At 39.6% G+C, this 15,329-nt stretch overlaps 1 protein-coding gene and 1 non-coding gene across 2 annotated transcripts in view; one reads left to right on the forward strand and one right to left on the reverse strand.

The window, feature by feature from the left end:
- Positions 1–15,329, forward strand: part of CENPJ (centromere protein J) — a 55,196-nt gene that overhangs the window by 23,486 nt on the left and 16,381 nt on the right. The window contains exon 8 of the mRNA XM_003796694.2: positions 6,551–6,716. Coding sequence (XP_003796742.1) covers positions 6,551–6,716 — 166 coding nt within the window. The remainder of the gene's footprint in view (positions 1–6,550; positions 6,717–15,329) is intronic.
- On the reverse strand, positions 4,624–4,762 carry LOC111727457. The gene has a single exon (XR_002775017.1). It is a non-coding gene; the product is annotated as a small nucleolar RNA SNORA42/SNORA80 family (small nucleolar RNA).

Genomic DNA, 15,329 nt, shown 5'->3' on the forward strand with positions numbered 1-15,329 from the left:
TGGACTAAATTCTCACATCTTACCTATCACTACTACAATCAATAGAAAAATAAGAATATTATCATTTTATTTTTATTTAGAGACAGAGTCTCACTTTATCACCCTTGGTAGAGTGTGATGATGTCACAGCTCACAGCAACCTCCAACTCCTGGGCTCCCAAGTAGCTGGGACTACAGGCGCCTGCCACAATGCCCAGCTATTTTTTTGTTGCAGATTGGCTGGGGGTGGGTTTGAACCCCCCACCCTGTGTATATGGGGCCAGCACCCTACCCACTGAGCCACAGGCGCTGCCCTGGATTTTTATTGTTAAAATGTATAAATTTTATCATTTTAGCTATTTTTAAGTGTGCAATAGACATTAAATATCAGTCACATTATACAGTTATCACCACATTTTATTTCCAGAACTTTTTTTGTCATTCTAGACAGAAACTTTGCCTGAGCCAGAGTGAGACCTCATCTCTAAAAAAAAATAGCCAGGCATTGTGGTGGGCGCCTGTAGTTCCAGCTGCTTGGGAGGCTGAGGCAAGAGAATCACTTGAGCCCAAGAGTTTAAGGTTGCTGTCTAGCAAGGGTGACAAAGTAAGACTCGTGTCTAAAAAATAAAAAAAATTATTGAAACTTGTTTTGTGGTATAATATATGGTATCTTGGAAAATGTTCCATATGGTGATGAGAAGAATATATATTCTGCAGTTTTAGGGTAGAACTTTCTATAAATGTCGGTTAGGTTTATTTGTTCTACAGTCCAGTTTAAGTCTGGTGTTCTTTGTTGATTTTTTGCCTTGATGATCTGTCTAGTGCTAAGACAGTTAATTTCAAGTCTTTGACTAGTAAGTCCCATGTCTAGCTTTCCACAGTGATGGTTTCTGTTTGTTTCTTTTCTTCCCTGTGCATGGGTTGTAGTACTTTTCTGTTTCTTTGTATGTTTTATAGTTTTTGATGAAAACAGAACATTTTAAATACTGCATGTAGTAACTCAGGAAATCAGATTCTCCTACACCAGGAATTCCACTGTTGCTCTTTGAGAGCAAAGACTTTATTCCTTGTCATGTGTGCTCACTGAAGTGGATTCTGTTATTTCCATGGTCAGCCTGTGACATGACATTGAGTTCCTTAAATGCCTGGATTTTTTTTTTTTAGACAGAGCCTCAAGCTGTCGCCTGGGTAGAGTGCCATGGCATCTCAGGTCACAGCAACCTCCAACTCCTGGGCTCAAGCGAGTCTCCTGCCTCAGCCTCCCAAGTAGCTGGGACCACAGGCGCCCCCCACAACGCCTGGCTATTTTTTGGTTGCAGCCGTCATTGTTGTTTGGCGGGCCTGGGCTGGATTCGAACTCGCCACCTTGGGTGTACATGGCTGGTGCCTTAGCCACTTGAGCCACAGGCGCCAAGCCTAAATGCCTGGATTTAATAAGGAAAGAAAATTTAAAAGTTTTGTCTCTTTAAATTCTTTGGGCAATATTCTTTGTCTCTTTAAATTTCCTGGAAAGGGGTTTGAAACAATACCCAGTTGGGGTATTGGATGCTTTCCATCCAATCTGTGCCAGTCCCTCAGTGAATTGTGAGGCAGATCAAACCACCACCTGGAGTTTTAGAGGATAAGATAACCTTTTGCTCACCTGGGGCACCTGCTAGGTGCCCAGGATTGAGGCTGTAGTCCTCACAGCTACCTGCCTTAGGACTGTGTCTAGGGGAATTTGCTGCTGTGCAAACACTGACATTCACCTGAATTTCCCAGCTATTTCTTCATCTAGCACTCCCCAAGGTACTGCAAGTCTTTGGTTAGACTCCACAGTTCCCAAGTAGTTGATTCTGACATGTCCTGCCAGGTCAATAGTTTATTTTGGTGGAGGGAATGATTCCTGGAGCTTCCTACTCCACCATCATCCCTGAAATTACTCCCATGTTTCTTTTCTAAAACATGAAAAATTATGAATTCTAAAACATATCGGGCCCAGAAATTCTAGATAAGGGATTATATATCTGTATTAATCCACTTAACAAGAAAATTCAATTATTGTACTATATTCTGAGCTGTGCTTAAAAATCAAATTCTGAAAAGTAGGTATTTTAAAATGGAAATATTTGGGTGGTGCCTGTTGCTCAGTGGGTAGGGCACTGGCCCCATATACGGAGGGTGGCGGGTTCAAACCCGGCCCTGGCCAAACTGCAATAAAAAATAGCCAGGTGTTGTGGTGGGCTACTCGGGAGGCTGAGGCATCACCTAAGTCCAGGATTTGGAGGTTGCTGTGAGCTGTGACGTCATGGCACTCTACCAAGGGTGATAAAGTGAGACTCTGTCTCTAAATAAAAATAAAAATAAAATGGAAATATTCTTATTTTTCTACTGATTGTAGTAGTGATAGGTAAGATGTGAGAATTTAGTCCAAACCCCTTCTTGCACCCCAGGTAACTTTTTTTTTTTGGCCAGGGATGGGTTTGAACCTGCCACCTTGGGCATATGGGGTTGGTGCCTTACCCTTTTGAGCCACAGGCACTGCCTGCACCCCAGGTAACTTTTTAAATGTCTATACTTTATTAATTTAAAATATATATTTTTTCAATAAACAAATAGGACTTAAACTGAATAGCTTCTGTATAGCTAAGGAGACAACCACCAAAGCAAATTGACAACCATCAGAATGGGAAAAGATACTTACATGTTATGAATTGGACAAAAGCATGATAACTAGAATCTACAGAGAATTCAAATTAAACAACAACAAAAAAGCCAACAATCCCTTATATCAATGGGCAAGTGAGAGGAATAGAACCTTGTCTAAAAAAGACAGACACTGGCTAACAAGCATATGAAAAAATACTCATTGTCCCTAATTATCAAAGAAATTCAAATTAAAACTATCCTGACATATCACCTGACCTTAGTGAGAATGGCCCACATCACAAAGACTCAAAGCTGCAGATGCTGGTGTGGTTGTGGAGAGAAGAGAATACTTTTACACTGTTGGTGGGACTTGCTCAAGATAGTAATACAACCCTTTTGAAAGGAAGTATGGAGAATCCTCAAAGAACTCAAACCAGACCTCCCACTTGATCATTCATTCCCATTATTGGGCATCTACCCAGAAGAAAAAAATCATTTTATCACAAGGATGTTTGCATTAGATTGTGTACCGAAGCTCAATTTACAATTGCCAAATTGTAGAACAACCTAAATGTACACCAGTCTCGGAATGGATTAACAAGCTGTGGTATATGTATACCATGGAATACTATACAGCCACTAAAAAGGATGGCAACTTTACATCCTTTGTATTAATTTGGATGGAGTTGAAATATATTCTTCTTAGTAAAGCATCACAAGAATGGAGAAGCAAGAATCCAGTATACTCAATTCTGATAAAGAGGACATATGCTAGTACATGGTGGGGGAAGGAGGGTATGAGGGATGGGAAAGAGAGAAGGGGGGGATGTGGGGCCATGGGGTAGTGACACACCTCTTGGGGGTGGGACACTATTAATAGAGGGACTTTACCCAGCAAATGCAAGCAGTGTAACCTGGCTCATTGTACCCGTGATGATTCCCCAAGAATTAAAAAAAAAAAGAAAAAATGGCAAACAAACAAAAAATACATATTTTTTCATTTAAAGAACACTTAAATCATTAATGTCTAATTTTTATTTTTTTTAGCATTTTCACTAAGACAGGATCTGCTCTAAGCAAAATGCAGTCCTTAAATTTAGGTATTGTGTTTTTTTTTTTTTTTTTTTTTTTAAGAGATAGAGTCTTACTTTGTCACCCTCGGTAGAGTGCTGTGGCATCACAGCTCACAGCAACCTCCACCTCTTGAGCTTAGGTGATTCTCTTGCCTCAGCTTCCCAAGTAGCTGGCACCACCAGCACCTGCCACACTGCCCGGCTATTTTTCTGTTGCTGTTTGGCTGGGGCCGGGTTTGAACCCGTCACCCTTAGTATATGAGGCTGGCGCTCTACTCATTGAGCCACAGGCGCCACCCTAATGTGTTCTTTCTTAATACAGTTGAGGAAACTGAAACTCTGTGAAGTTAAGAAAGTTTTTTAAGTTTACCTCCTTAGTAGGTGACACAGAACCACCAGTGTGGCTCCAAGCCCTGGGCTTTATTATAGTCATTGTTCTTTCATATGACTTATTTTAACCACATAATAGACATCTTACCCTCTTAGCACATCCTAATCTTCTATAGCCTTGAAATGACTATGTTGTATGAACACTACTGTAATCTGTTGATAGAGGTTTAGCTTGTTATGGTTTTTACTACTATAAAATTATTCTTTAGGAAATATACATATTTTATGTTTTTATTTTTATTTAATTTTTTGAGATAGAGTCTCACTCTGTGCCCCAGGATAGAGTCCCGTGGTATCAACCTATCTCATAGCAACTCAAACTCCTGGGCTCTAGAGATCTTCCTGTCTTACCTTCCCGTGTACCTGGGACTACAGGCACCTGGCACAACACCCAGCTAATTTTTCAGTTTTCATAGAGATGGGGTCTCACTCTTGAGTTCAAGTAATCCACCCATCTCAGCCTCAGAGAGTGCTAGAATTACAGGTGTGAGCCACTGTGTGGGGCTGAGGCTACCTTTAAAAATAAATACTACTTTCTTTTTTTTTTCCCCCCCACTGTACGACCCACTTCAGTGCCAACAGCCTATAGGTAGAGGCCAGGCAATGGTTCAGGGCCAGTTTGCTCTGGCATGGGGCACTATGAATACTACTTTCTAAGGATGAATTTCTGAGTCATTTATTTATCCACTTCCCCATCTCCAGAGTGGAGCTTTAGTGGTCATTCAAATCTTGCTAAGCTGATAATTATGACATTTTCACTTCCTAAAATTTTTATTTCTTTAATATTGATAAAATTGAGCGTGCTTTTGTATTTAGGTGTTATCATGTTTATTTTGTAAATTTCCTTCTGACCTCTGCTCATTTTTCTAGTTCTGTCTTACTGACTGTAGGAGTTTTATATAGATTTATTTAAGGATAGTAAACTTTGCCAAATGTGCTGCAAGTGTTCCTCCTTCAATCTGTGCTTTTAAATATATGATTGTGTGTACATTATACAAGTTTTTAATGTTGTTCAGATAGGAGTATCTTTAATATTTTCTATCTGCTCTCCTTCCTGTGTACTTACCCATTTTTGAGGCTTTACATATCATCAGGGCACCATTATGTCCTAAAAGCAAACCTAGCTCATACCTCATATCCTGCTTCCTAGTCAGTCTTTCTGTGTGGAGAGCTGTTAAGTGTTTAAATTGATCACTTACAAAAATTAGCTCCTTGATACTCCTTCCTGTACTTGCTCTTCTCTAGTCTTCCCTGTCTCAGCACCCGATGAGTCTGTTCTTGTGTTTGCTCAGGCCAAAAGTCTTGGAATTGTCTTTAAATCTTTTCTGGCTCTCTTATTCCGCGTCTAACTTGTCCTCTGCACTGTCCCCAGAGCTGTACTTGGCTTGGTGGCTGTCAGCTTTCCCTGGTGATGGAAATGGCTTCCTTGCTGGTCTTTCTTTTTATTATTATTATTTTTGGAGACAGAGTCTTACTTTGTCACCCTTGGTAGAGTGCAGTGGTGTCACAGCTTACAGCAACCTCAAACTCTTGGGCTCAAGTGATTCTCTGGTCTCAGCCTCCCAAGTAGGTGGTACTATAGGAACCTGCTACAACGCCTGACTATTTTTAGAGATTGGATCTCGCACTGGCTCAGACTGGTTTCAAACCTGTGAACTCAGGCCTCGTCCTCCTAGAGGCCACCAAGTCTAGCCTCTTGCTGGTCTTCCTGCTGCCCCACATTTCCCTGTGCTCTTCACGTGCACCCAAAGCCCACTGGCGTCAGACACTTCCTCTGATCAGTTTTCTCTCAAAGCAGATCCAGCATGCTCACAGTGGTCTATAAGCCCCTAATTTATCTGATCTTCTTTTTTGATATGTATTTTTCTTTTTTGATATTTTTGACTAGTATCCATCCTTTGCTCATTCTGCTTTAGCTGCACTGACCCCATGGCTGTTCTTTGTGTGCCTCAGCTCCACTTACGCCACAGGGCCCTAGCACATGGCACTCCTGCACGTGCTGATCTTAGACATTCCCATGGCTTCCTTTTTCATTTCCTCCAGGTTTACTTCCTGTGTTATCTCAGCAAGTTGACCCCTCCAAAATGTGAACCTCCCACCCTCATATTTCCTAATCTCCATCATAGCTTAATTTTTCTCCTTAATACTTCTAGTACTCCATCTGTTTTACTTATTAATCTTGTTTATTATTGTCTATCTCTCCTATTTGAATGTAAGAAGCTTCATGGGAATAATAATTATTTTTTTTCACTGTGATTTTTTTACTACCTTGTAGAGCAGCTGATTCATAGGAGGTGCTCGGTGAATATGTGGTTGGATGAATGCTTTGGTGAATGGACTGGCTGGCATTTTAGGCCTATAGATTGAAGATATAGGTAGCAGTTCTTCCTAGACTGTCACCAGGTTCTGCTTTGGTACCATATGTAGATTATTGTATTGAGAGGGACCACTTAGATGGTAACATGGTTTGGTCATTTTAGGAAAGAAATTGCAGACTTTGAACAACAGAAAGCAAAAGAATTGGCTCGAATAGAAGAGTTTAAAAAGGAGGAAACAAGAAAGCTACAAAAGGAACGCAAAGTTTTTGAGAAGTATACTACAGCTGTGCGATCTTTTCCTGATAAAAAGGAACGTGAAGAAATACAGGTATGCCAGTGCTTTATATTATACTCATACAAGTTAGTAAAAATGACAGCTTTGTACTCTCATTAGAATTATTTCATGTGTGAAAGAGAAATAACATCAACCTATTATTCATTCATTCAGCAAATAAACTGAGAAGAGATACCGCTTGGGGAACATCTTTTATAGCCTGACTTTTTTTGCTTTTTTGAGACAAGAGTCTATGTCGCTCTTGGTAGACAGTCATGGTGTCACAGCTCATGGCAACCTCAAACTCTTGAGCTTAAGCAGTTCTCTTGCCTCAGCCTCCCTAGTAGCTGGGACTATAGATGCCCACCACAATGCCTGGCTATTTTTTTGTTGCAGTTGTCATTGTTGTTTAGCTGGCCTGGGCGGGTTCGAACCCGACAGCCTGGGTGTATATGGCTGGTGCCATAACCACTGTGCTACAGGTGCCAAGACAACAAGAGTCCCTCGGTAGAGTGCTGTGATGTCCACAGCAACCTCAAACTCTTGGGCTCAAGCGATTCTCTTGCCTCAGCCTCCCAGAGTGCTGGGATTACAGGCGTGAGCCCCTGTGGCCAGCCTAGTTGTAGTATTTAAAGGAAATAAATAAATAAATAAGCAAAGAGAGAGTATCTCACTCTGTTGCCCAGATCAGAGTGTGAGGGCATGATCACAGCACACTGTAGCCACAAAGGCCTGATTCTCCTGCCTTAGCCTATTGAGGACCTGGGATTAGAGGTGCACACCACCACACCTGGCTAATTTAAACATTGCTTTAAGATATGGGTCTCACTGTGTTGCCTAGGCTGGTCTCAAGCAATCCTGCCTTAACTTCCAGGGATTTACGGGCGTGAGCCACAATGCCCAGCTTTATCTGACTTTTAAATAGTAAAGCATATTAGTTCTTTTCTTACTAACAAAGGCTTTCCCAAAAACCTATGGTAATGACTTAGAGGAATTAAAAAGCCAGGAGTTGGAGATCTACCAGTGTAAGATTGTTAATCTTTTTGATCCACTACATACCAAATATTGTTAATTCTATTCATATATAATAATTTAAGACCCATATACTAATTAGGTGTTTAGTTCTAAAGCTTATAAATTGATAGGCCAAGTCATGAGTCATGTTGATTTTAGGGTTAGAAATGGACTTGATCAGAGGGATGTAGCAGTTAAAAAGAACTAATACATTTCTTTCTTTCTTCCTTTCCTTTCCTTTCCCTTTCCTTCCTTCTTTCTTTCTTTTGACAGAGTCTCAAGCTGTCGCCCTGGGTAGAGTGCTATGGTGTCACAGCTCACAGGAACTTCCAACTCTTGGGCTTAAGCGATTCTCTTGCCTCAGCCTCCCAAGTAGCTGGGACTACAGGCGCCCGCCACAATGCCCGTATATTTTTTGGTTGCAGCCTGGCTTTTTTTGGCTGCAGCTGTTATTGTTGTTTGGCGGGCCCAGGCTGGATTCGAACCCGCCAGCTCTGGTGTATGTGGTTGGTGCCTTAGCCGCTTGAGCTACAGAGGCCGAGCCAAGAACTAATACATTTCTTACTAAAACTGTGAACCTTTAAAAAAAATAGATGAATATATTTATGACATTGGCATATGCAAAGATTTCTAAGAGAAGACACAAAGAACTCACTATGAAAGAAAAAATTGGATCTATTTGAATTTATCAAAAGAAAACTTCAAAGTGCCTATCCATTGCTTCTAGCATAAAAATGCACATGTACCTCCTATTTTCCATATTTTAATTATTAGCATTTTAAAATTCCCTCTTTTGTTTTATTCCTTTGTCAAGATGTAGCTGTCCTTGGCCAATCTCCCTTGCACACTTATGGCTTAAGCTACCACATATCATGGTGCTTAGTCAAAGTCTTTAATTCTATTTATTTTTGTGAGGAGAAACATTTATTATGTTTTGGTTAATGTGTGGTTTATTAAATCTGTTAGACTTTGACAGTGTTAAAAATTTTATTTCAAAGATGATAATAAATTCATTCTCATTCAAATGGTACAAAAAGATGTATAGTGAAAATCTTTCCCCCCTTACCCTGGCCACCAAATTGAGCTCTTTAAAAAAATATATTTTTTGTATTGTAGGAAATTCCAAAAGTATATGAAAGTAGAAAGAATAATATAATGAATTGTCATACTTCATCAATGATCATTTTCTTTTTTTTTTTTTAAACTTATTCAAATTAACATGAGGGTACAATATTTAGGTTACATTGTTCTCACTTCCAGGGTAAAGTCCCATTTGTAGAAGAGCCTCTTACCCAGAGGGCGTGTTATACACCCTCACAATGTGCACATTAGGTGAGATCCTGCCTCATTTCCTCCCTTCTTCTGTCATATGTCCTCCCCCCTCCTGCTTCCTTCTCCCCCTGACCCCGATCTGGACTATAATAGTGTTTAATTGTTCTTAGGAACATATAATTGTTCGTATATTCATTTCACATTAGTATGGAGTACATTGGTTATTTATCTTTCCATTCTTGCTTTACTAAGAAGAATGTATTTCAACTCCATCCAGGTGAATGTAAGAGATGTAAAATCTCCATCTTTTTTAATGACTGCATAATATTCCATGATGTAAATATACTGCAGTTTGTTGATCCATTCGTGGGTTGATGGGCACTTACGTTGCTTCCACGACTTGGCTCTTATGAATTGAGCTGCAAGAAATATTCGAGTACAAATGTCTTTGTGGTAAAATGATTTTTGTTCTTCTGGGTAGATAACTAGTAATGGGATTGCAGGGTCAAAAGGAAGGTCTACATTTAGATCTTTGAGGATTCCCCCATATGTCTCTTCAAAAGGGCTATATTAGTTTGCAGTCCTTCCCTTCTCTCCAATTCCATGCCAGTATCTGGTTCTTTGTGACTTTGTGATGTGGGCTAATCTTGCTGGGGTTAGGTGATATCTTAGAGCAGTTTTGATTTGCATTTCTCTCATGATCAAAGATGATGAGCATTTTTTCATGTGTTTGTTGACCATTAGTCTGTCATCCTCAGAGAAGTTTCTGTTCAAATCTCTTGCCCACTTATAGAGAGGGTTGTTTGTACTTTTCTTATTGTTTGAGTTGTCTGTAGATTCTAGTTATCAGGCCTTTGTCAGATTCATAACGTGCAAAAATCTTCTCCCATTCTGAAGGCTGTCTGTTTGCTTTGTTTGTGGTACTCTAAGCTGTGCAAAGGCTTTTTAGCTTGATCAAGTCCCAGTTATATATTTTTGGTGTTGCTGCGATTGCTAGGGGGGTTTTCCTCATAAAGTTTTTTCCCAGGCAAATATCTTTGAGTGTTTTTCCCACACTCTCTTCTAGAATTTTTATTGTTTCATGTCTTAAATTTAAATCTTTTATCCAACAAGAATCAATTTTTGTCAATGGTGAGAGGTGCGGGTCCAGTTTCAGTCTTCTGCATGTGGACGAGTTCTCTCAGCACCATTTCTTAAATAAGGATTCTTTTCCCCAGTGCATGTTTTTGTTAGGCTTATCAAAGATTAAATGATGATATGTGACTGGGTTCGTCTTTAGATTCTCTATCCTATTCCATAGATCTGTGAGGCCTCCAGAATTGTTTTTATTTCTAAGAATTATATTTGCTATTTGGGTTTTTTTCTGGTTCCATATGAATCAATGTACTATTTTTTCAAGATCTTTAAAGTATGACATTGGGACTTTGATGGGGATTACATTAAATCTATAGGTTGCTTTGGGTAGTATGGACATTTTAATGATGTTGATTCTTCCCAGCCATGAGCATGGTATGTTCTTCCATTTGTTGACATCTGCTATTTCCTTTTTCAAAGTTTCATAGTTCTTTGTAGAGATCTTTCACTTTTGTTAGGTATATTCCCAGGTATTTCATCTTCTTTGATGCTATTGTAAAAGAAATAGTCTTTGATTTTGTCCTCGGCTTGGCAATTGTTGACATACACGCTACTGATTTGTGGGTATTGATTTTGTAACGTGAGATTCTGCTGTATTCCTTGATCACTTCTAAGAGGTTTGTAGTTGAGTCCCTGGGGTTTTCCAGGTATAAGATCATGTCATGTGCAAAGAGGGAGAGTGTGACCTCTTCTGCCCCCATTTGGATTCCTTTGATCTCCTTCTCTTGCCTGATTGTGATGGCTAGGACTTCCAACACTGTGTTAAATAGCAGTGAGACAGTGGGCATCCTTGTCTGCCCTTCAGATTTGAGCAGGCATGCTTTCAGTTTACTCTATATAATATGATATTGGCTGTGGGTTTGCTATAGATAGCCTTATCAGCTTAAGGAATGGGTCCTTCTAAGCCTGTTTTCTTGAGTGTTTTTCTCATGAAAGGATGCTGGATATTGTCAGAAGCCTTTTTTGCATCAATTAAAAGAATCATGTGGTCTTTGTTTTTAATTCTATGTATGTAGTATTTTATATTTATAGATTTGTGTATGTTAAACCAACCCTATGTCTCCGAGATAAAACCCACTTGATCATGGTGTATAACCTTATTAATGTGTCGTTGTATTCTGTTTGCTAATATCTTGTTGAGTATTTTTGCATTGATATTCATTAATGATATTGGTGTATAGTTTTCTTTTTTTGTTGGGTCCTTTCCTGGTTTGGGGATCAGGGTGATACTTGCTTCATAGAATGCATTGGGGAGGATTCCTTCTTTATCTATATTTTAGAAGTTTATGCAGTAGAGGAACTAGTTCCTCTTTGAAGATTTGATAGAATTCTGGTGTGAAACCATCTGGTCCAAGGATTTTTTTTGGGAGGGGGTAGATTTTGTATAATTGATGGTATTTCAGTACTTGATATTGGTCTATTCAAGATTTCTAAATCTTTCTGGCTGAGTTTTGGAAGGAATTGTGCTTCCAGATATCAGTCCATCTCCTCTACATTTTCATATTTCTGCAAATAGAGTTTTTTTTTGTAGTAATTGTTGAGAATCTTTTGTAATTCTGTGGCATCTGTTGTTATTTCCCCTTTATCATTTTTGATTGTAGTTATTAGAGATCTTGTTTTTCTGTTTCTGGTTAGTCTAGCCAAGGGTTTATCAATTTTATTAACTTTTTCAAAGAACCAAGTTTTTGTTTCATTGATCTTCTGAATAATTCTTTTATTTTTTATTTCATTTAGTTCTGCTCTAATTTTGGTTATTTCTTTTCTTCTGCCAGGTTTGGGATTAGATTCTTCTTCCTTTTCCAGTTGCTTGAGATGACCCATTAGGTTGCTGACTTGCTCTCTTTCTGTTTTCTTGATGAAGGCATCTAATGCTATACATTTCCCTCTAAGGACTGCCTTTGCAGTATCCCACAAGTTTTGATAGTTTGTGTCTTCATTACCATTTCGTTCCAGAAATCTAATGCTCTCCTTCTTGATTTTGTCTGTGACCCAGCTGTCATTCAGCATAAGGTATTTAGTTTCCATGATTTTATTTTAGTATGAAGATTTTTGTTGTTGTTGAGTTCAACTTTTATTCCATGATGGTCTGAGAAGATACAGGGGATAATTTCTATTCTTTTTAACTTGTTGAGGTTAGCCCTGTGACCTAAGGTACAATCAATTTTGGAAAATGATTCGTGGGCTGATGAAAAGAATGTGTATTTGGTTCTGTTAGGATAAAGTGTTGTGGCTGGTATCTGTAGCACAGTGGTTATGGCGCCAGCCACATACACTGAGGGTGGAGGGTTCGAACCTGGCCCAGGCCAGCTAAACAACAGTGACAACTGCAACAAAAAATAGCCAGGCATTGTGGCAGGCACCTGTAGTCCTAGCTACTTGGGAGACTAAGGCAAGATAATTGCTTAAGCCCAAGAGTTGGAGTTTGCTGTGGGCTGTGATGCCATGACACTCTACCAAGGGTGACATATTAAGACTCTGTCTCAAAAAAAAAAAAAAAAAACAAAAGTATTCTATAAATGTCTTTTAAGTCTATTTGTTTTAGTGTCTTGTTTAAGTCCATTATCTCTTTGTTTAGTTACTGCTTGGAAGATCTGTCCAGTACTGCAATGGGGTGTTAAAATCTTCAACTATTACAGTGTGGGAAGATATTATATTGTTCAGATCAGTTAGGGTTTGTTTTATACATCAAGGAGCATTCAGAAAGGGTGCACAGATGTTAACTATTGAAATCTCTTCTACTTATTTGTTTCCCTTGACCAGTATGAAGTGTCCATCTTTGTCTTTCATTATTTTTGTTGGTTTGAATCCTATTGTATCTGCATACAAGATTGCAACCTCAGCTTTTTTCTGCTTTCCATTTGCCGGGAATACCATTGCCCTTCACCCTGGTCTTGTTCTATCTTTTGAGGTAAGGTGAGTTTCTTACAGGCAAGAAGTTGGGAAGGCTTGAGATTTTGTATCCAGTCTGGCAGCCTATGCCTCTTTAAAGGAGCATTCAAACCGTTCACATTAATTGAGAGAATTGATAGATTGGGTCATCTTGTTTTTCAGAGGTCCAGAGCTTAATTTTATGCCTCTCACCATTGTGGAAGCTAGGCTTTGTTCTTTAATTTCTGGGTAAGTTTATTTTGATGGTGTACCCTTCTATTGATCGTTATGAAGAATGGGTCTAAGTGTTTCCTGTAGAGCTGATGAGGTCATGGCAGATTTCCTCAGCATGTGGATATCAGTGAAGTATTTGATTTTTCCCTCACAAATGAAACTCAGTTTAGCAGGGTATAGGATCCTGGGCCAGAAATTGTTCTAAGAAGGTTGAAGGTAGATGACCATACTTTTCTGGTTTGGAAAATTTCGGCTGAAAGATCTGCCGTCATCCTTATAATTTTTCCCTTTGTAAGGAATACTTTTCTTATGCCTGGCTGCTTATAGAAGTTTTTCCTTCATATTAACTTTGGCAAAATTAATTACAATGTGTCTAAGAGATGCTTTTTTTTGGATAGAGTTGTGCTGGGGTTCTGAAACCATCTACTATCTGAATTTCTGTGTCTTTTGCAATACTTGGGAACTTCTCCTCCCTAATGTCTTGGAGCAGAGAATTTGTGCCTTTGTGACCATCCTCTTCTCCTTCAGGAATCCCTGTAATTTGCATGTTTGATTTCTTGGAATGATCCTATAACTCAGGGAATGTTCTGTTCTTTTTCTCCATTTTCCTACCTTTTTGAATGCTTGGGATAGTTCAAATGTCTTGTCTTCTTTATCTGAGATTCTTTCTTTGCACTTTTCAACTCTATTTCTGAGGGACTCTACTGTATTTTGGAGCTCCTCAAATACCTTTTCAATTCCTTCAGCACTGCTGTATCTTTCTTCTTTATGTCTATATTGTTGGTGACTTTGTCTTTGAATTCATTAATTTCTTGAGATATCTTCTGAACTGTTTTCTGGTTCTCTGTTTCCATCTTTTCCTCCAGTCCTATTATCTTACTTGCCATCCATATTCTACATTCTATTTCTGACATTTCAGCAGTTTCTCTGTGGATAGGGTTCTCTATTGTATTTTCTTTGACTTCCCTAGGAGGTGTTGGGGACGTCAACATTTTTCATGTTGCCAGAGTTCTTCAGCTGATTACTCCTCATGAGTATTTTCAGTTTCTTCCTTTTTTTCTCTTTTTTAATATATATGTATTTTTGAGACAGTCTCACTATGTTGCCCTGGGTAGAGTGCCATGGTGTCATAGCTCACAGCAACCTAAAACTCTTGGGCTTAAGCGATTCTCTTGCCTCAGCCTCTCGAGTAGCTGGGACTACAGGTGCCCACCACAATGCCTGGCTATTCTTTTGTTGTGGTTGTTTAGCTGGCCTGAGCCTGTTCGAACTCACCACCCTCTGTGTATGTGGCTGGCGCCGTAACCACTGTGTTATGGGTGCTGAGCCTCTTTTTTAATATGTTAATTATACTTTTTTAGTTGAACTGATAGGTTGTTCCTGGTGAGTCCACTGCTCGCCATTGCAGTGCCACAGCTGCACTGTTGTTTTCCTTCCACTTTCTTGTTTTGCCACTTGGTTCAGCCTGAGTGATGTGTACCTCACAGAGTCCTCTCAGTGCAGAGCTCCTCTTACTTGGATTCCATCCACTTCGGTCCAACATCTCTCCTTTTGGGCTGAGCCTCTCACAAAAGCTGCTTCTTGTGAGCCATCTTCCCACAATTCCCGTTTTCTATTTCTAATTTCATATCTTTCTCTACTCATTTTCTTGTGTTTGTTTTTTAATCTGGAATATTTTATTTTCGTTTTGAGACAGAGTCTCACTCGTCACCCAGGCTACAGTGCCATGGCCATCATAGTTCATAGCATCCTCAGAACTACTAGATGTAAGTGATCCTTGGCTTGGCGTCCTGAGTAGCTGGGAGTAAAGGCATCTGCTACCACAACCGGCTAGTTTTTCTATTTTTAGTAGAGACAGGGTCTCACTCTTGTTTAGGGTGGTCTTGAACTCCTGAGGGAAAGCAGTTCACCCTCCTTGGCCTCCCACAGTGCTAGGATTACAGGTGTGAGCCACCAGGCCCTGCCTATTTTATTTTTTTTCTAATCCACGTCTCTTGTGGCAACCAGCATTATCAATTTTATATCTTTCGAGAGAAATTTTTCTTTTTCGAGACAGAGCCTCAAGCTATCCCCCTGGGTAGAGTGCTCTGGCATCACAGCTCATAGCAACCTCCAACTCCTGGGCTCAAGCGAGTCTCCTGCCTC

Source organism: Otolemur garnettii, unplaced genomic scaffold (assembly GCF_000181295.1).
Source record: "Otolemur garnettii isolate 467f Iridium unplaced genomic scaffold, OtoGar3 scaffold00106, whole genome shotgun sequence".
Taxonomy (NCBI): domain Eukaryota; kingdom Metazoa; phylum Chordata; class Mammalia; order Primates; family Galagidae; genus Otolemur; species Otolemur garnettii.